Source organism: Pelodiscus sinensis, chromosome 1, assembly GCF_049634645.1.
Source record: "Pelodiscus sinensis isolate JC-2024 chromosome 1, ASM4963464v1, whole genome shotgun sequence".
Classification (NCBI taxonomy): Eukaryota; Metazoa; Chordata; order Testudines; family Trionychidae; genus Pelodiscus; species Pelodiscus sinensis.
Genome location: NC_134711.1, coordinates 248,979,465 through 249,001,379, shown reverse-complemented (window position 1 = coordinate 249,001,379; position 21,915 = coordinate 248,979,465). Strand labels below are relative to the sequence as shown.

At 42.6% G+C, this 21,915-nt stretch overlaps 1 protein-coding gene across 1 annotated transcript in view; it reads left to right on the top strand.

The window, feature by feature from the left end:
* The window catches only part of UBAC2 (UBA domain containing 2), a 168,331-nt gene that overhangs the window by 6,763 nt on the left and 139,653 nt on the right, over positions 1 to 21,915 (top strand). Inside the window, exons 2-3 of the mRNA XM_075918761.1 lie at positions 18,183 to 18,310; positions 21,670 to 21,789. Coding sequence (XP_075774876.1) covers positions 18,183 to 18,310; positions 21,670 to 21,789 — 248 coding nt within the window. The remainder of the gene's footprint in view (positions 1 to 18,182; positions 18,311 to 21,669; positions 21,790 to 21,915) is intronic.

The following is a 21,915-nucleotide window of genomic DNA, read 5'->3' as shown; positions in this document are numbered from 1 at the left end:
CAAATATAGTGCCCATTTATAAAAAGGGAAATAAGAACAACCCAGGAAACTACAGACCAGTTAGTTTAACTTCTGTGCCAGGGAAAATAATGGAGCAAGTAATTAAGGAAATCGTCTGTAAACACTTGGAAAGTGACAAGGTGATAGGGAACAGCCAGCATGGATTTGTAAAGAACAAATAATGTCGAACCAATCTGATAGCTTTCTTTAATAGGATAACGAGTCTTGTGGATAAGGGAGAAGTGGTGGATGTGGTATACCTAGACTTTAGTAAGGCGTTTGATACGGTCTCGCATGATATTCTTATCAATAAACTAGGTAAATACCACTTAGATGGCGCTACTATAAGGTGGGTGCATAACTAGCTGGATAACCGTACTCAGAGAGTAGTTATTAATGGTTCACAATCCTGCTGGAAAGGCATAACAAGTGGGATTCCGCAGGGGTCTGTTTTGGGACTGGCTCTGTTCAATAGCTTCATCAACGATTTAGATATTGGTATAGAAAGTACGCTTATTAAGTTTGCAGTTGATACCAAGCTGGGAGGGGTTGCGACTAATCTGGAGGATAGGGTCATAATTCAAAATGACCTGGACAAATTGGAGAAATGGTCTGAGGTAAATAGGATGAAGTTTAATAAAGATAAATGCAAAGTGCTCCACTTAGGAAGGAACAATCAGTTTCATAGCTATAGAATGGGAAGTGACTGTCTAGGAAGGAGTACGGCAGAAAGGGATCTAGGGGTTATAGTGGACCATAAGCTGAATATGAGTCAGCAGTGTGATGCTGTTGCAAAGAAAGCAAACATGATTCTGGGATGCATTAACAGGTGTGTTGTGAGCAAGATACAAGAAATCGTTCTTCCGCTCTACTCTGCGCTGGTTAGGCCTCAGTTGGAGTATTGTGTCCAGTTCTGGGCACCGCATTTCAAGAAAGATGTGGAGAAATTGGAGAGGGTCCAGAGAAGAGCAACAAGAATGATTAAAGGTCTAGAGAATATGACCTATGAGGGAAGGCTGAAGGAATTGGGTTTGTTTAGTTTAGAAAAGAGAAGATTGAGGGGGGACATGATAGCAGTTTTCAGGTATCTAAAAGGGTGTCATAAGGAGGAGGGAGAAAACTTGTTCATCGTGGCCTCTGAGGATAGAACAAGAAACAATGGGCTTAAACTGCAGCAAGGGAGGTTTAGGTTGGACATTAGGAAAAACTTCCTAACTGTCAGGGTAGTCAAACACTGGAATAAATTGCCCAGGGAGGTTGTGAAATCTCCATCTGTGGAGATATTTAAGACTAGGTTAGATAAATGTCTGTCAGGGATGGTCTAGACCAGGGGTCTCCAACCTTTTAAAGCATGAGATCACTTTTTGAATTCAAGTGCATTTTGAGATCTACTTCAAACCCAAATACCCTGGCCCCGCCGTGTGGGAGCAAGTGGCGCAAGCTACCGTTTGGGCTTCACGCCCCCCATGCTGCACAGGGAGTGTGGAGCCCAAACTGCCATTTGGGCTCTGCGGTCCCCCAAGTGAGAGGCAGGAGGGGGGAGGAGAAAGGAAAGAAAGAGGTAGGAGGTGGAGGAGAGCTGGGGGGGGGGAGGCAGGAGGAGGAGGAGAGAGAGAGACGGAACGAGAGACGGGAGGCTCAGGAGAGAAGACGGACGTGGAGGAGAGACCTAAAAATCCCATCTTATGATGGGCTAATTGGCTAGTAATTTAATAACAATTGAAATTTGTTTCAGATATGTTCCCCTATAAGTCTAAATGAGGGGTAGGCAAATACCAGCCTGTGGGCTGGATTCGGTCCACCAGGGTTGGTGAACTCCCAGCATTATATTTACCTGCACGGCCACAGGTGCTGATCACATGTCCCATTGACCATGGATCACCTTTTCTGACCAATGGGAGCTGCGGGAAGCAGTGTCTCGGTCAGTGCTGCTTCCCCCTCCCACCCATTGTCCGGGAACACCAATCCGCGGCCAACTGGAGTTGCGATCACCTGTATCTGCAGCTGTGCCGGTAAATATAGCTGTGTGGCCCCACCAGGATCTAACCCTGGTGAACTGCCACTATGTTATTGTCCACCCCTGGTCTATGTGGTTCATCTCTGCTGAAATATTTTACTAATTTCTCTGATAGTGACAGGAAAATAATCAGTGACTCTTGCTAGCTTATGTATTGGGTAATTTAACTGTTCTCTCCATCTGTATTATTAGATAACTTAGTGATTTCTTTTGGATGAAAACACTAATGTGTATGTTTCTTGTATTTAAAATAATTTCTTTTTCCTTCACTAATTGAGAGTAAAACAGAATAAATAACAGGTGACTGCATTTATAATGATGTAATTCCATCCCTGGTATCTGGAATAGGGATATAAGTGACTAGTTGACGTGTCAACTATCCAGTAAGCCAGGGACGGACTGGGGTGGGCAAGCCGGGCAGCTGCCCGGGGTGCCAACCGCTGGGGGGCACCTGATGGCAGCTATAAAGGGCGCACGGCATCTCTTATAGCTGCCATCAGGCGCCGCGCGCCCAGCTCCTGCAGCACCGGCCCCCGCGGCGCTGGCCAGCAGTGTCAGTCCCCCCACGGCCACGGAGCCCTGCACGGCCCGGCACACGCGCCAGCAGCGATTACTGGGCTGGGCAGCACATGTGCCACTTGCCTCAGGGGCGGGTCCCGGTCTGCGCGCCAGTGGCCGTGGCCGGGCCACGCATGTGCTGTGTGCCCCGGGAGGCGGGCCTGCGCATCCTGGGGGGGTGGGCCCACACCCCATGGGAGGGTCCGCTCATGCGCGGTGCGCCTGGAGATGGTGTTGCGGGCTCGGGGCACCAAAATGGGTCGGGCTGGCCCTGCAATAAACATAAACTTATTGGATAGTCAACTAGTCCCTTGACTAGTCGATTCTCCCTTGCCCTTTGCTTCCTCTATCAGCCACCCAGTCCCAAATGCTGCACCTCTGCTTTTTAAATATATAAAGAACCAGCAGGCTCTTAATACATTTAAAAAACAGAAGTGCAGCAGAGGTGACTGGCATGAGATGGGACAACTGATTCCCAGCTTACACCGCCCCTCTCCAGCTGCGCTTCTGCTTTTTAAATGTTTTAAGGGCTGTCAGGCTCTCAATACATTTAAAAGGCAAAGCCACATCGGGGTTAGCTCCTGGGGCTTGGAGCTAACCCTGCTGTGGCTCCCCCTGCTTATCAGCTCATTGACTAGTCGATGAAAATTCCATTGACTAGTCGATTAGTTGATTAAACTAAATTTAACATCCCTAATCTGGAGACAACATACAACATGGGTGAAGTAGTTTATGTAAAGTTGCCAAGTGAAAATACAGCCCAAGAATCCTCTGCCATCTTATTGTTGCATAACATGTAGGTCAAAGTCTCTAATCCACGTCTTATTCAGGTGTACTTTCTGTAACCTTCCTCTTAATATTGCCTTTTTTACCCCCATCCCTCCAGGTTCACAGGCAGCCTCCACTTTCTCTAGCAGAAGTGCGGTGAATTTGGAGTAATTTGATAAAGGGGTTCCTAAGACACAGGACTACTCAGTAAAAGTCTGAGATATTTCTGATGTTGCCAGATGACCTTTGAACCTTTTCCTCCCATTGGAATATCACATGCTCTTATCCTGAGTGAGCCTGGTAATGCTCTGGCATGCTACCAGGCTGCTAAAAATCCCCACAGTGGGAATAGATTGTTTTTGTGCTTTTCTACTTGTGAAACACACACAAAACTGTAATGTAGTATACCTACTGACAGGCAATTATACAATTAATAAAATCCCCCTAAATCTAAAACATCAGATTATTGCTTGGTTTAATGTTACTTCATATTCTGTTCAGTATGAAGTAGTACAGTACCAGGAAGCTAGTATGGAACATGTTAGACCGTGGAACATGTTAGACCCCCCCTGTTTCCTGTAGTGTATGCTAATAATAAGAATATGATATGTTCTGTGGTTGGAGACAAAGGGGGGGGGGGCTACATGAGTTTTCTGTGTGTTGGCTGAGTTTAGCTGTTCCATTTTCCATTGAAAAATATGTCCTTGAAAACAGAATGCTGAAGGTTTTGCTTTCAGTGGTACCTCCTCCAACTTCTTACCAGTTTAATCTTGCCACTTGGCTTGGTTGTAGTCTACTTCCAAGCTTGGCAGTGTCTTTTTAAGAATGGATAAAAAGGACCACATTTTCAGAAGCCAAATATGTTGCCTTTGCAGTACTCTAAAGTGGAGCTGGTCAGAAATTTTCCAGTGAAACAGTATAGTTGGAAAATTACTGTTTGTTCTACTTATGGATATGAATTTCTCAGGACATAGATTCTGTAACTTTAAGGGTTTGTTTGTTTTTTTAAATGTGTGTTCTTTGGCCTTGGCTTCAGCCCAAAGAGACAGGGTTTGGGGAAGTGAGTGCTACGTCCACCCTCTGACTTATCTGACCAGGCCACCCAGCTTATGGGTCAGTGTCAGAGCTTCTCCCTTACACTTTAATATGTTATTACATTGTTACTATTAATTGTTATTATTGCATTTTGTCACCCTGACCATACCCTGGTTTTGTACATTTTTCCATTACTTTTCTGTGAATTTTGCCTAATTTTACTGAGACAAAATTGTATCCATATATATAGTAAAACGTTTTGCCAAATCTGTTACAAATGCAACAAAACTTTCATCAAAAACACAGGCAGGTTTCTGTTGGAAACCTGCCACTTGGCCAGGGTCCTCACCTGCAGGTGGCAGGCTCCTTGAACCATTGCAGAACCTACCAGCCTATCGGTCCCCAATGAGAACCAGGACTCTGGGGACCGGTAGACTCCCAGCTTTGTAGCAGCAGCAGTACTGGGATCCGTGGATGGAGCAGAGACTCTGAGGTTGTTAGGGTGAAGGTAACCTGCCAGCTGTGAACTTGACACTTCTGTCAGTTCCATCTCTGTTGGCAGGCCTAGTCAAAAAGGAAAAGGATATCTAGGGTTTCTGAAAGGAAAAGCCTGGAATATTTGGCTTTCCAGGAAATTTTTGGTAAATTTGCTTTTGTTCCAAAATTGGAATGAAAGCATATTATTAAATACTGAAATCTCCTGCGAACCCAAACCCCCAAGTACCAGACAGCTCTACTAGCAAGCCCTTATGATCTGGAGAGCACAAGACCAGGATGTAAAGCAGAAGTCTGCTGTGATAGTGCACATGTTAACCATCAGGTCATTATGCTGCTCCCCACTTTTATAGTTCATAAAATTTAGTTGAAAAAAATAATTGTGACTGTGTCACTTCTCACTGTATGCATTTGCCAACACTAAAGGGAATAGTCATCAAAATATGCTGCAGAATGATGACACTAGCAGCACCGGTATTCTCGTAGTGTGACTGTGCTGAATGCCTGGAGCTAAGGAACTGGGAGCAGGAGTCACTTTCTGAACTGGGGTATTTCAGTTGGCCACATAATGCTTTGTGACAGCTGCAGCCATAGTTTTTGCAGGGTCAGAGGGAATTATGTCCTTTATGTCTCATTCCATCCCTTTAATAATAGGAGGATACTTCTGCTGGCTTGAACTAATTCTGGGAAGGCATTAGTCATTTCTGAGTAACTTCAGTTCTGATCTGGATTCTGGAGCTATATTCTTGTCTGGCTGGTGGAGTGTTTTATTGTGTGTCAAAAAAAGCTCTGTTACCTTTATTATGAAGGGTAAGGTCCTGATGCTTAGGTCTGTGTAAGGTTCAGTGGACTTACGCTGAAAAGGAGTTTTTCATGTAGACTTCAATGCTTCGCTGTCTATTCCAGGTTTTTTTTGTTTTTGGCAGAAAGGTTTTGATTTATGTTCATCATTAATGTGTGTGTTTTAAGGATGTGAACAACTAGTCGACTATCTGATAAGCAAATGCTTATTGGATAGTTGACACGCTAGTCGACTAGTCGCCCTCCCCATCAGAAAGAGGCAGCAAGCGGGGGGAGGGGAGGAAAGAGGATGGGGTGGTTCAAAGTGGCAGCGCTGCGTGGAGCCCTGGGTCTGCCACTTTGAAATGTCTCATGCAGCTTGGGGCCAGCTGGGAGTCCTCTGCTGACCCTGGGCTTTGAAATGGAGTTCCCCCCTGGCTCGGTGCTCCTCGCAGCACTTTTGCCTTTGAAGTGTAGCAACAGACCTGGAGCTGTTGCTACACTTCAAAGGCAGAGGTGCCCTTATTGACGAATCAAATAGTTGATGCAAATTGCATCGACTATTCAATTAGCTAATTAATCAAAATTTTACATCTTTACTGTGTTTGTGAGTTTTTAAAATTTTACTCAGAAATGGAATGCTTTCAGACTTTTTGTTAGAGAAATAGATCCATTCCAAGGAAAACTTGAAGTGCTTTCCCTTTCTCCCACATCCTAATTAGAATCCCAATATTGTTGTAGCTAATTAAACTTGTGCTGCTTGGGGATAGATAGAACATCACGGAACTTACAGTGAGTAAGTTGTGATAATTTCTCTGTGATTCATTGTAACCGTGACAAACTTTTTCACAGCTTAAATATAAAGGTAGACAAAAATGATTATTAAAGGCAGTAGCAACTACATTTTAAAAAATAGTTTCCATTATGAGGTAAAGAAATGTGGCACGTGTGATTATCTTTTGGAATAATAACATGAATATTTTTGTGTTGCATTTAAATTGCAGTTCAGAGAGGAGGGACAAGGCTTGAAAAAATTGGGAAAGATGCTCTCTGATAGACCCATTCATTTCTGGGATGCATATGTTTAGTGATCCTACCAAATATTTAGCTGCAATTTCTCCTTCCTCATCTCAGTGTAAGCCATGACTACAATGCTGCTTTGACTCAATGTTTGAAGGAATTGTCATTTAGGTGTAACTATTGGAGTGCTGTTGTGCTTTAAGATATCTGATGCTCATCTAATTCCTTCTGGGCCAAAATAAGTTTAACCTAAGGATATCCTTGTGTTCTAGACTTTCATGCAAAAAACATTGTACACATTCTTCTTCAAACACAACTTTAGCCTTCCATATTTGGGAGACCCTGACATCCAGGGTGTATTTGTTTATTTAGATGGACTTCTCTGCTCTTTACAAGAGCCACTATCTAGACCAGATTCTTGGGGAAGGGAGTGTTTTTGTTTTATTTTTAGACTTAAATTCCTTGGTTCACATTTCTTTTTTGTTTAACTTTTATTGGTGGCTTGGAAAAAAAAGCACATGGTTTTTCTCAATAATTAACATTAGAGCTAATTAAAGGACTTCCTGACTGAGAGAGTGGTGACATTCCATAGGAGTAGCAGAAGTGAGTCATAGGTCATGGTTGACAGAAGCTACCTTGGAATATAGTTCTGCAGTTTGTATACTACTCAAGTGTGTGCATACTGTACTTGGCTGCTTGCATTGGAGCTCTGTATAATCTCTAGCAATGTGTTTGTGTTGATGCAAAGTACAGTGGACCATTGGTAGGTATCACAGCATGCTACATGTCACCATCTGGTGCAATAAACGTGATGTGTGGATTAGTAATGACTCACCAAGGGATCTCTAGGAGCTAAGGGTCAAATTCTCAGCATGCAACTTTTCTATCTCATCAGTATTCCATAATTGTCATGCATTTCTTTTAAAAATCGCACAAACCCATGTTGTGCTTTTTGGTCTGTGACAGGAGTAGGCAGCTTATGTAGCTCTGCACAGATCTCAAGAATGCTGCAAGAAAAGGATGTTTGATCTTCCAGCATTTGCAGATCTGCAAGAAATACAGCAACAAGCTGGTTCGTGAGGATTTCTTTGAAAATAGTTTGAATTGTTCTTTGCTATGTCGCTCAGCAAGAGTACTGGTGTTATTCAAGGAGTAGTTGTACTTAATGGAACACAGCTTCTGGGCTTGAGAATCAAGCACTGACTATTGGGATCACATTGTTATGCAGGTTTAGGATGAGAATTACAGGTTGAACTTCTCTATTCCCACACCTTCAGGACCATGTTAGGTGTGCTTGCTGAGATAGGCAGTCAAGAAAAGTTGTTGCAAAGGTTTTCTAGCAGTGGGTTTTTTTTTCAAGGTATGGGGGTGGCATCTGGCTTCTGTAACTCCAAGGCTGTAGAGTTTAAAATTGTGTCCACAGCAGTCAGTCACAAGGAATGGAGAGCTGTGGGACACGAGCTGGATAACTGTGATGGACTGGGCCGGGTCTGGGCACCGCTGAGGGCGTCAGCTCAGGGGGAGTTGCTCAAAACCAGAGCTACTTATAGTCCTTGACTGAATCCTGCACCCCCCGCTCCCCTCTGTATTGAGCCACCTTCTGCACCCCTCCTCACACCTTGACTCCCACACCCCCAACACTCCCAGCATCCTGCCCTGACTCTTGCACCCTCCCACATCCTCCAACCCTGACTCATACCCCTGAACCCTGACACCTACACTCCCCACATTAGGGATGAAAAAGCCCATTTAAGAGTTTTAACTGGTTAACCAGCCATCCATGCCACCCCACAGGTGCAATGTATGGGCCTAGCTGGGCTGAAGCAGCCCCCTGCCTGCCGAGCTGTGCAGTAGGCCCAGCTGGGCACGGGTTAATTGGTTGCCTTAATAAACATGACGGTAATGAAAGTGCTTACCAGTTAAACAGTTACTCTTGTACATTCCTACCCTATGCCCCTGGCCCCTGCTGAGCCCCTCTTTATATTGACTCCAACACACTCCCAGCTCCCTGCCCTAAGCTCCTGCACACCCTCAAGTTCCTGTTCTGATTCCTGCTACCATCCCTCACATCCCCACCTCCTGCCATGAGCCTTACATAGTCCACCCGATGCTTACATTTCTTACAGGTATGTCATATTGCAACCCTCCTATCCCCTGCCTTGACACTTCCCCTCCCCCCTTCCAGGGGCATGTGACAAGACAGTACCTGTAAGTTACTTTCACCTCTGAAAGCAGCCAAGTGCAGAAAGTGATAGAAATGTAGCCATGTTAGTCTGTTGTAGCTGAAACAAAAAACAGGACTATGTAGCACTTTAAAGATTAACAAGATGGTTTATTAGGTGATGAGCTTTCGTGGGCCAGACCCACTTCCTCAGATCAAATAGTGGAAGAAAATTGTCACAACCATATATACCAAAGGATACAATTAAAAAAAATGAACACACATGAAAAGGACAAATCAAATTTCAGAACAGAAGGCGAATGGGGGAGGGGGGAGGTAAATGTCTGTGAGCTAATGATATTAGAAGTGATAATTGGGGAAGCTATCTTTGTAATGGGTAAGATAATTATAGTCTTTATTCAAACTTAGGTGTAAAGTGTCGAATTTAAGCATGAATGACATTTTTATTATGGAGGTGGAGGGAGTAGCAGACAGAGATGTTCGAGTGATCATGAGCTAATTCAGTTCAAATTAAATGGAAGGATAAACAAAAATAAATCTGAGACTAGGGTTTTTGATTTCAAAAGGGCTAACTTTAATAAATTAAGGAAATTAGTTAGGGAAGTTGATTGGACTAAAGAAATTATGGATCTTAAAGTGGAGGAGGCCTGGGATTATTTTAAGTTAAAGTTGCAGAAGCTGTCAGAAACCTGTATCCCTAGAAAAGGGAAAAAAATTATAGGCAGGTGTGTTAGACTAAGCTGGATGAGCAAGCATCTCAGAGAGGTGATTAAGAAAAAGCAGAAAGCATGTAAGGAGTGGAAAATGGGAGGAATCAGTAAAGAAAGCTACCTTATTGAGGTTAGAGCATGTAGCGACAAAGTGAGAAAGGCTAAAAGTCAGCTAGAGTTGGACCTTGCAAAGGGAATTAAAACCAATAGTAAAAGGTTTTATAGCCATATAAATAGGAAAAAAACAAAAAAAGAAGAAGTAGGACCTCTAATTACTAAGGATGGAGTGGAGGTTAAGGATAATATAGGAATGGCCCAATATTTGAACAAATACTTTGCTTCAGTCTTTAATGAGGCTAATGAAGAGCTTAGGGTAACTTAACAAATGGGACTAAAGATATGGAGGTAGATATTACCGTATCCGAGGTAAAAGCCAAACTTGAACAGCTTAATGGGAGTAAATCGGGGGGCCCAGATAATCTTATCCAAGAATATTAAAGGAACTGGCACATGAACTTGCAAGTCCATTAGCAAAAATTTGTAATAAATCTCTAAACTCAAGCGACCCGGGTAACTATAGGCCTGTTAGTTTGACATCTGTAGTATGTAAGATCCTGGAAAAAATTTTGAAGGAGAAAGTAGTTAGAGACATTGAGACTAATGGCAATTGGGACAAATTACAACATGGTTTTACAAAAGGTAGATCGTGCCAAACCAACCTGATCTCCTTTTTTGAGACAGTAACAGATTTTTTTAGATAAAGGAAATGCAATGGATCTAATCTACCTCTACTTTAGTAAAGCATTTGATACAGTACCACATGGGGAATTATTGGTTAAATTGGAAAAGATAGGGATTAATATGAAAGTTGAGAGGTGGATAAGCAACTGGTTAAAGGGGAGACTACAGCGGGTCATATTGAAAGGTGAACTGTCGGGTTGGAGGAAGGTTACTAGTGGAGTTCCTCAGGGATCAGTTTTGGGGCCAATTTTATTTAATCTTTTTATTGCTGATCTTGGCACCAAAAGTGGAAGTGTCCTAATAAAATTTGCGGATCACACAAAGTTGGGAGCTATTGCCAATTCAGAAAAGGATCGGGATATCATACAGGAAGATCTGGATAATCTTGTAAATTGGAGTGATAGCAAAAGGATGAAATTTAATAGTGAGAAGCGTAAGGTTATGCATTTAGGGATTAATAACAAGAATTTTAGTTATAAGCTGGGGACACATCAGTTGGAAGTAACGGAGGAGGAGAAGGACCTTGGAGTCCTGGTTGATTATAGAATGACTATGAATTGCCATTGTGACATGGCCGTGAAAAAGGCTAATACGATCTTGGGATGTATTAGGCGAGGTATTTCCAGTAGGGATAAGGAGGTGTTAGTGCCATTATACAAGGCATTGGTGAGACCCCATTTGGAATATTGTGTGCAGTTCTGGTCTCCCATGTTTAAGAAGGATGAATTCAAACTGGAACAGGTACAAAGAAGGGCCACTAGGATGATCCGAGGAAAGGAAAACCTGTCTTATGAAAGGAGACTCAAGGAACTTGGCTTGTTTACCTTAACCAAAAGAAGGCTGAGGGGGGACATGATTGCACTTTTAAAATATATTAGAGGGATAAATACCAGGGAGGGAGAGGGATTATTTAAGCTTAATACCAATGTGGACACAAGAACAAATGGATATAAGATGGCTAGTAGGAAGTTTAGACTTGAGATTAGACGAAGGTTTCTAACCATTAGAGGAGTGAGGTTCTGGAACGGCCTTCCAAGGGAAGTAGTGGGGCCAAAAGATCTATCTGGTTTCAAGATTAAACTAGATGGGTTTATGAAGGGGATGGTTTGATGAGATAACATGATCTTGGTAACTAATTGACCATTCATTATCAGTGGGAATAGGTCAATGGAGGGATGATAGGAGTTACTATAGAGCACTTTCTGGGTGTCTGGCTGATGAGTCTTGCCCACATGCTCAGGGTTTAGCTGATCGCCATATTTGGGGTCGGGAAGGAATTTTCCTCCAGGGTAGATTGGCAGAGGCCCGGTAGGTTTTTCGCCTTCCTCTGTAGTATGGGATACAGATCACAGCTAGAGGATTCTCTGCATCTTGGGATCTTCAAATTATTTGAAGGCTTCAATATCTGAGATATAGGTGAGAGGATTATTCTGGGAGGGGTGGGTGAGATTCTGTGGCCTGCACTGTGCAGGAGGTCAGACTAGATGATCATAATGGTCCCTTCTGACCTTAAAGTCTATGAGTCTATGCAGGCTGGGTCTGTAAGCCAGAGAACTGGAGCCAATGGCCAGAGAGGGGTGATTGTTTGCTGTCAGGCTAGGGCTGAATCCATAGGAACAGTGGATGACAAATGAGGGATTGCAAGGATGATTTCCCAGCAGATTGTCTGTGGGTTGGAAGGCTGTGGTAGCTGTCCTGGTGCAAGAGCAGTAGAGAGCTGTGCTACAGAGTCGAGGTGTGGTGCAGAAGCTGGGGCTGTATGTTGCACATACTGTTTGGAATGTGCTGGTGGAAATCTGGACTATGGTTGTAGGACTTTTGTTATGATGTATCTGCATGGGACTTGGTAATAAATGAACCCTTGGGCAGTATTTGTATTTAGGAGGCCCCTGTGCACTGCCGTGACTCTGAAGAAGGGAAACTGAACCAGATGCGCTTGTTGTGGAATGGCTTGCCACAAAAAGGTGTTCCAGTCAGGCCTGTCCTGTGACACGGGTATTTGGTTATAAACCCACATGCTGCAAAATGGTAGGGCGCACAGTCACTGTCGAGCTGGTTCCCTAAGTTTTTCAGTAAACTTACAAAATGATTAATCTGGAAGTGCTTGTCTTTTTTAATAGCGTACTTGACCCAAGCAATGATGACATTTTGAGGATTTTACAGAAAGCTGAGGTTACTGTTATTCATGTGATTCTCCCTGTGGGTGACTGTTACATTTACGGGTTAGTCGCTACTGTGGTTTTTTCACTTTGTGACATCTATAAAAATAACTAACTGTTTGTTTCCTCTATGGTAAGTCTGAAGTGAAACCTAAATGCAGAGCATTAGTAAAAATATCTATCTACACATTATGCAGAGAAGAAGCACATTCTAAAAGTTACTTCTGTGGCATATTCAAGAGGCTAGTCATTTTATGGTAAAATACTTAATGTGCATTAACTTGATTATAAAAGTAGTTTGCTGTTATGAAAACATCTTCCCATTTTAATAGTTTTTAGCTCCTTTCTGCACTATATATCACACTGAACTATGAAAAGAGTGTTAAAAGTTGCTTTAAACTCACAAAATTATTGAAATTTAAAGACAAATATCAAACTAGTAGAGGATTTACCTGGCATTGCTCAACTCCTTGTGGGAGCTCAGGGTGTGGGGTGCAGGAGTCAGGGCTGGGGCCTGGGAAGTCTAGGAGCGGGCTCACAAATGATTCAGACTTCTCTGCAGCACACACGCAGCATAGAGCTGGCTGGCCTTACCTGTGTCTTTGACTAGTGATGATTCAGGGAGGTAGGGTGGGGCCCTGCTCTTGCTATCCCTGCCTTTTCTGGCAATTTGCTCCAGCATCACACAATGGGAGGAGGGATCATCCCATAAAATCACAAACTGAAATTCTGTCATCCTGGAGCAGTGGCTACTGTATGACTAAAGCAGAAAGATTTTGAAATTGTAAAAAACAATTCTCAGCATTTTCCATGTGATGACATCAAAACACTCAATTAAAACCACACACTCCTCTGAGGCAGGCAAATATTATCATCAACCCTTTTTTCAGATGGAAAAACTGAGGCACAGGATAATTAAGTTCTTTATCCACTGTTTTTTTTAATGAGTAGAAAAAAATCACCCTTAACACCAACCCTTAAATGCCAGGTCCAATGTCATAATGGAAGTCTGTGATAGGAAGGCCATTAAGAAAACCTGAGATCTTCACCTGAGATTTTTTAGCAGATGGGGAAGTGTTGTTCCTTCTAACATTTTCTATCCCTGGGCTGGTAGAATTTTCTTTTGGGCGTGTTGAAATTTCTTATGTGCAACACCAGTATTGATGTAGTGTGTGTGTGTGTGTGTGTGTGTGTGTGTGTGTGTGTGTGTGTTGATGTGCATCACCAATACAAACAAAAACACACACATTATATATTTTATATAAATATATATATCAGTCCAGAGGTGTGAAAGAGAAAAATATATTAAAACAAGGGATAGTTAACAAGGAACAATGCTTGTGATATTTAATATGAAATCAAATAAAAATGAAAATTACCACTACACTTGGAGTATGTGTATCATCCTTTCTAACAACACAAGCTAGTAAACACACCAAAATGCATATTATTCACACACAGCTCAGCTTTAAGATGCAAAACACATCTGAGTCAATTGGAAATAGTATTTGCAAGGAGAGCATGACTAATACAATATTAACTGACACTGGAAAGGAAAGTAAAAGGCATTCACTAAGGCTTACACAGTTTCTTGGGGGAAAGTTTAGGATCCCTGCTGTAAAAACAAATAAACGTTCTGCAGGTATGAAACTTTCACCTTGTGTGTGTCACAAGCGCAAACTCTCAGAGGGATAGCCGTGTTAGTCTGTAACTGAAAATACTTTAAAAAGAAATGTGTGGTCCTGCAGCACTTTAAAGACTAACAAAACTCAAAGAGCACAATTCCCAGAACAGATTGACACATGGCTTCAGGGTTTGTAGACAGATGTATGTTTCAAAGAGCTTGCAAATAAGGCTTCATCGTACAAAACGAGCATCACACCTAATACTGGCTACTTCTGACTAAGGATGTTAAGTATCTCTTAATTAATTGAGTAGTTGATGGATTTTTCATCAACTAATTAGTCGATAAGGGAGGGAGGAGGTGCTCCTGCTGTGGCTCTGCACTTTAAATGTAGTAAGAGCTGCAGAGCCACAGTGGTCCCGGCAGCGGCGTGAGCCAGGAGTAAACAGTCCCAGCTCGCACTGTGCCTGGGACCACTGTGACTCTTGCCCCCTTCCCCTGTACCACGGAGATGGTGCTGGGGTGAACCGGCTTTTAAGCCAGCTGAGTGTCTCTTGCTTCCCCCATTACTTGTTACCTCTGATACAGAGGCTGTGTGTGTGTGTGTGAGGGGGGGAAGCAATTAGTTGAGTAGTCACTCGACTACTCGATAAGCTTATGCTTACCAGGAAGTCGACTACTCGACTAGTCACTTATGTCCTTACTTTGTGACTCGTAAGAGCCAGAATTCTACCATATAGCAAAGATCTGGTCTTTATGCAATACGGTATACCATGTGTTATACTGGATTTAAACACTGGATTTAAAAAAAATCATTAAGGCCAGAATTTTAGATATCTTTAGCTCTCCAAAAAATTATGTTAAAAGAATCTTTTTCTTTCTTACCTTAAGCCATTAATACCTATGTAAACTTTAGAATACTGATAGAAATGTAGCCGTGTTAGTTTGTTGTAGCTGAAACAAAAAACAGGACTATGTAGCACTTTAAAGACTAACAAGATGGTTTATTAGGTGATGAGCTTTCGTGGGCCAGACCCACTTCCTCAGATCAAATAGTGGAAGAAAATTGTCTCAACCATATATACCAAAGGATACAATTTTAAAAAAATGAACACATATGAAAAGGACAAGTCAAATTTCAGAACAGAAGGGGGATGGAGGGAGGAAGGGAAGCTGTCTTTGTAATGGGTAAGATTACAAAGCTTAAGCCTCTGAAAACCATTCATGCTTAAATTCGACACTCTATACCTAAGTTTAAACAAAGACATTAATTATCTTACCCATTACAAAGATAGCTTCCCCAATTATCACCTCTAATATCATTAGCTCACAGACATTTACCTTCCCCTCCCCATCCCCCTTCTGTTATGAAAAGGACCAATCAAATTTCAGATGTGTTCATTTTTTTTTAATTGTATCCTTTGGTATATATGGTTGTGACAAGTTTTCCCAGTGAGACCCAGCTGCTGCTGAGGGAACACCGCATGCCGGACTCCTGATCCCCCCCACCCTGATTACTTATTCCCTTTTCTTTTTTCTTCCCCTTCTCTTCATTCCCCTCACTCCTCATCCCTTCCCCTGTGTCTCTTCCTCCCACTTCCTCACCCCTCTTTTCTCATTTCCCCCAGGCTCACCCCCCCCATCCAACTCCACTGCAGGGCACAGAAAACAAGAAGCATGTGGGGACAGGACAAGAAGGGGAGGGATCTGGCAGCTATCTCTGCAGGGTTTGTTGGGCTAGGAACACCCCCCCCACCACTTACAGTAGCAAGGGAGGAGGCGGACTATGGGGAGAGTGTGTGGGGAAAAGGCAAGGGGAGAAGAGCCCCTAGCAGCGGGCTCAGTAGCATCTGGGCTGGGAAAATGAAACCAAACTCACCCCCAGTCCACACACTAGCAAGAGGTGGGAGCCAACCGAGCAGGGAGAGTGCATAGAAGAAGGGGGCAGCAAAGAGGAAACCCACTTTGACCATCCTGGGCCAAGGTGCTGGGAAGGGAGCTGGATGAGGTGAGAGGCCAAGCAAGGAGGGAGCTAAAGAGGGGGAGAAACAGGCAAGCAGCAGCAACACAGCAAGCTGAGTGGGGTGGTCTCTGCAGAGCAGAGCTGGCACTCCTCTTAGGTATGGTGGCTGGAGAGATCTGCAGGCTGAGAGCCTACTTGAGTATAATTTGAGCCTTATGCAGGTTCGGGGGGGCGGGGCTGCTGAGGAGGCTCCCTGCCACTCTGTCTTCCCAGCCACCCTGGAACCTGCCTGAATCATACTAACAACATTCCACAGCAACCTCATGTGGATGTTGGAGATAGGAAGGGGAGGGGCAGGGCCCGCAGAGCCCCAGCATTGGTGAGGCAGTGCTTCCCTTTGCCTTACAAACCAGACACCCATGCTTAAGCCCCTGAAAACCAAAAAATGAAAAGTTACAGTACATGCCACAATGCAATCTTAATTCAGCCTCAAACATGCATTAGCAATCTAGTGTCTCAGATGCCAGAGAGCACCCAGAAAACAGATTATGTGAACATTGGAGGATAAAAGTTCAATAAAGCCTCTTCAGTAGAGCAAAACTTGAGTTTAGGTCAGGGTGTGTCTACGCTAGCCCCCTAGTTGGAACTAGGGAGGCTAATGAGGGCTACTGAAATTGCTACTGAAATTGCTAATGAAGCACAGGATATGTAAATATCCCACGCTTTATTTGCATATTCCCGGCTGGTCGCCATTTTGGAAACTGACTAGCCCGAAGTAACTGACCGCGTCTACACATGGCAGAGAAGCGGGGTTCTGAGATAAACCCTTTAGTTCAAATTAACTGTTAAATCTCATTCCACGAGGAGTAATTCTGGCCATAGACTTTCAGAATATACAGTGTTGGGCAGCTAAGATAGAGTCTAATTAATCAGAATAGAAAGGAAGAGAGATAGGAAAGAAAATAAATTAGGTGTGGTCGGGAAGAAGGATACATGAGTTATAGAGAAGAGAGAAACTCGCACATTCCAAACGGTGTTTGGGATATAGTGGAGCTGATAGAGGGGATGGAATCATTGTGATCCTTTTTTCTGCTTGTGACCTGTCTGAACATCTCTCAGGACTAGGGATGTTAAATATTGGTTAATTGAATAGTCGATTAACCTCATGAATTCTTATCAGATACTCGACTATTCTATAGTTCCCGGGGGGGGGGGGTGGCACTCAGTGTGCTCTGCCCCACTCCCAAGGAGCCCCTTGCCACTCCATGCTGCTGCCTCTTTATCAGAGACAGTAGCTTCGGGTGTCAGGCAGGAGCTGGTCTGCAGGGGGAGTCAGTTTAAAAACTAGCTTCCCTCGTGGACTGTCTGTCACCCTACGCTGTTGCCTCTGATACAGAGGCAGCAGCATGGGGTGGTAGCAGCCTTTGTCTGTGGTGGGTGGGCTGAGTTCCCAGACCCAGTGTTAGCCAGAACTGCGCCGGGCTGCCTGCCTGCATCCTAATACACTTTAAATGCAGAGCCGCAGTGGGGGTAGGTTCTAGCCAGGCTGTTGGCCATCCAGCTATAAAACTTATTGGCAAGAAGGGGGGAAATGCATGTAGTCTATAGCATTAACCTATAAGCTTTTGCTTATTGCTTAATCAACTACACTATTACATCCCTACTCATGACCCGAGTTAAGAAAGTCCAGGGTAGGAATCATGATGGCAAAGCTCACTCCAGTTGCCAAATTTTCTGCCTAAATCTCTTTCTTTTAATGAAGCCAAAAAGGAATGATGAGTGGATAACTCTTCCCCACATTATGTTTGCCACCACTTAGGCCTAGTTTCTGAACAAGCAGTTTTAATTCATTTGTTTTGTGTTCTATGCTTTTCTTGTTCACTAAGCATGATCTTAACACAGTCCTCAAATTATATCAGTAAGCTTTTTGGTTTTCAAATTATATCAGTAGGCTAATTCAGTCTTTTTGTCTCTGTTTTATACCATTTCCCATCAGCATTTTTATTGTGACATCTGAACTTTCATGCTGATTCCAGTGCTATGTCATTCTCTTTTCACTTGTTTTATAACATGGATTTTTAAATCTGAGTTTTTGTGCTCTGAAATTTTTGTTCTTTTTTTTTTTAAAAGATAAAGCACCTCTCTCAAAGAGTCTTTTACTAGTGCCAAGCGCCCTGTCGATTCTGTTGACTCTGCTCTTCCAGCATTATCAGAAGTTCTTCACATATAATCTACATGCTGTAAAAGAGGATTTTCAGGTAAATTTAAATTCATTTATCTAGAAGGGAGAGGGTTTCTAAATATTAACTCTGTACTTCTTGATTCCATAGTATATTTCTCTTGTAGTTTTCTCCGCCCCTCCCCTCATTGTCTTGGACTCTGGTCTTGTTTACTAGGGAAACTAGTAATAAGATAGGATGTGAATTTAAAGCACAGTTGTTTAGCCAATGTGACAAAGGCACTTTAGTGCAGAATAATTGTGTCCACCTGGGAAGCATGCCTAGCTTATTGCATGATAATTCACTATGCAGGAAAGCCCTTAAATCACTAGTCTGTTAAAACCACTATACCCATTTAACCCATGTACCTACCCATGATAGCTTTTTTTCACTTCTGCTAAAACAAATCATCAGAGTAGCTCTCATTTCCTTCTTCTGGGATTCTGATATTATTTCATCCTCTCTTTTTCAACTGAGGAGAAATATGAGCCTTGTACAAATTGAATATAAATTATGGCCATGTTTCCGGTGCCACTTATGTATGTTGCCAGAAGTTCTATCACTCAGGAGTGTGAAAAAACACCCCCGAGCAACAGAAGTTTCACCATTATAAGGGGTAATGTGTGAGGAGAGCTTCTGCCAACATAGTTGCTAATTGCTTATTGAGGTTTTTTTCTTTTAATGTTGAAGGGAGAGCTCTTGGCATAGAGTGGCTGCGTGACTGATCTTACAGCGGCACAGCTCCATCAGTACAGCTGTGCCACTAAAAGCTGACTAATGTAGACATGGCCAAACACCTTAAATAGTATCTGATCTTTTGACATGCATATGAATAATTTTGTTGTGATCGTAGTCTTATTTTGTGGTTAAAGGACTATTGTTTTCATCTACCCTGACCTGCATAATATAGGACGTAGATTTTGCCAAGAGATTTTCACTTCCCTACCACCACCCCGGTGCCTCTATCAGAAAGAGGCATCAAGGGGGGAAGAGGAGAGGGTGCTAGGGGGAGCCCAATGGGGACTCTCAACCCCAGTGGGGACTCTTGTCCATTTCAAAAGTGGAATGCCAATACTGCTCCCCGCCCCCTCCCACAGAGCTGGCACAGGGATGAACCGGCTTTTAAGCCAGCTCCCCCTAGCACCCTCTCTTTCCCCCCCACCCCGCCCTGCCTCTTTCAGATAGAGGCAGTGGGGGGAGGGGGCGAAGCAACTAGTCAGCTAGAGTGTTGAGTAGCCAATAAGCTTTTGCTTATCAGATAGTCGACTAGTTGATTAGTTACTTACATCCCTACTTCCAGTCTTTTCTCCTTGTTTTTTAAGTTAAAAATACTGAGCTGTTGTCACTATTTTTTTTTCTGGAGGTTTCCGAAAGATCTTTGAGAGACTTGAACAGTATTATCATACAAGGACATAACTTTATCTCCCTGCTACCCCACAGGGAGAAGGAGAAGCTAATAAGGTTCCTTATGCTATTGCTGTTTTCAGCCTGATCTTCACTTAAAATTTAGATTGAAATAGTTACAGCACTCAGGTGAGAAAAATTTGCAATGCTGATCACAACAGCTATTCCAACGTAGCCCTCTGATTAAATGCAAGTAGGTTGATAAAAGAACTTGGGACGATAGAGTTTCTGCAGCAATGGAAAACCCCCTTCAGTCACTATTGATTGCATCTATGCTATGCTATCAGTATGCTGCCTTAGTACCTGAAGCATGGACATGGCTTCTGTGTATTCAGTTGTAGGGACAGGGAGCTCATATTAGAGCTTCATGTAATATCACTACGTGGGTCTTCCAAATATCTCATTAAGACACTATGCAAAAAGAAGGAAGTGGGAGACTGATGTTTCTCATATTTCAAATCTCAGAATAAAAAATTGGAGAGAAAGTTTTGCAGTAACTTTTTTACATTATAAAGGAACAGAAAAGGCAAACCCACATTTTGTTTAACTTTTTCTTTGCAGTTCACCCTAAAGGGAGACCTGAAATCACTTAATTTTCTTTGTACTGCTGAAAAATAGTTAAGGGTAGAACAGGTGTGTCAAACTCAAAGCCTACTGAGGGCTACACAAACGGAAACGATAGCTTTCAGGACCACCAAAAAAAATGTACTTTATCAGAAAGTCGTAATTATTTATTATTACAGATTGTTTTAGTTATATTTTATAATATTTTTTCTGGTCTTGTTTTAATATAATACAATAATTTGATGTGTAAAATTGTTATTTGCTCATATAAAATAATTTTTCATTTAAATATAAATTTAAGGTACTTTTTACTTTTTTATATGATACATAACTTGTTTTGTTGAAATAAAAACAAGTATAGACCGTGATTAATCAAATAGAACACACTTCTGTGAAAATTTCAGATACTTTGTAAATTTGAGATTTTGCATAAACATATCATTATTCCTGCAATTGCAAAAAATTGCCATATATTTATTGATACAATTAATATACATTTTGTGATTTTATTTGGGAATAAATAAATAAAAACCAAAATATTAACAAAATAACTCTTCTTCTCCCCCAGACTCCTGTTCTAATCCAGCCCCTATCTATTCCCCCACAGCCAGGCATTCCCAGGCCCCTCTAACCTAATACCCGGGTCCTGGAGTTGCCGCTGCCACACATTTATTTCTCAGGCATGCAGGGGCGGTGTGAGCACAGCGGCCAGCTGTGAGCACGTGTGTAGAACACCTAGCGCAGAGCAGCCTGGCTGGCTGTGAGCACATGCACAGAGCGCCCAGCGTAGAGCGGCCCAGCCGGGTGTGAGCACATGCTGAGCGCTGGGCACAGAGCTGCCCGGCAGGCTGTAAGCGCATGCGCAGAGCGGCCCCGGCCGTGAGCAGTCACTGTGGTGCAGAGTGGCTCGGCTGGCTGTGATCTGCACTCAGCCACATGCTCTGGGTGGCCAGTGGGCCACACTTTATTCCTTTATAAAAATGTACTGGCGGGCCACGAAAAATTTTGATCGGGCCACATGCGGCCCTCCAGACGCCAGTTTGACATGCCTGGGGTAAAAATTCCCTGTTGAAAGGAGCCATCTTTTCTGTTATCAGCACTGCTATAAGCTATCTGTGGAAAGCATGGTATGTTCGTAATTGAAGATGCAAACTATCAAAGATGAGTGGAATTGGGTTGAATATTAAAATAACTTAAAAAAATCTTATATGGAAATGTTTTATTTTTTAAAATAAACTTATTAATACTAATCACTTTTGAAAAATAATTTCAGAAATATGTACACCACTGTATTTACTCTGGATATTATCACTAAATGTTTCCTTCTCTTTTGTTTTCCTTCTCTTATCCTTAACCTAACCACATATCTTCTGATGAATTTCCATGGAGGATGGAAGAAAATTAAATATCTTGATGCTTTTCTATTCTAGATTTGGAGACTTGTATTTGGGAGAACAGTATGTCTTGATCTGAAAGATGCATTCTGCAGTAGCTTGCTCATTTATAACTTTAGGATATTTGAAAGAAGATATGGCAGCCGAAAATTTTCAGTAAGTGCCTCTTGTATCATTTTCAGTACCCACAATTAACTAACTCCTCTGGTCTCACATTACTGTCAAATATTTATTCTGTTGTAGTCTTTGTGGTTAGACATGTTGTTTCATATTATGTAGGCT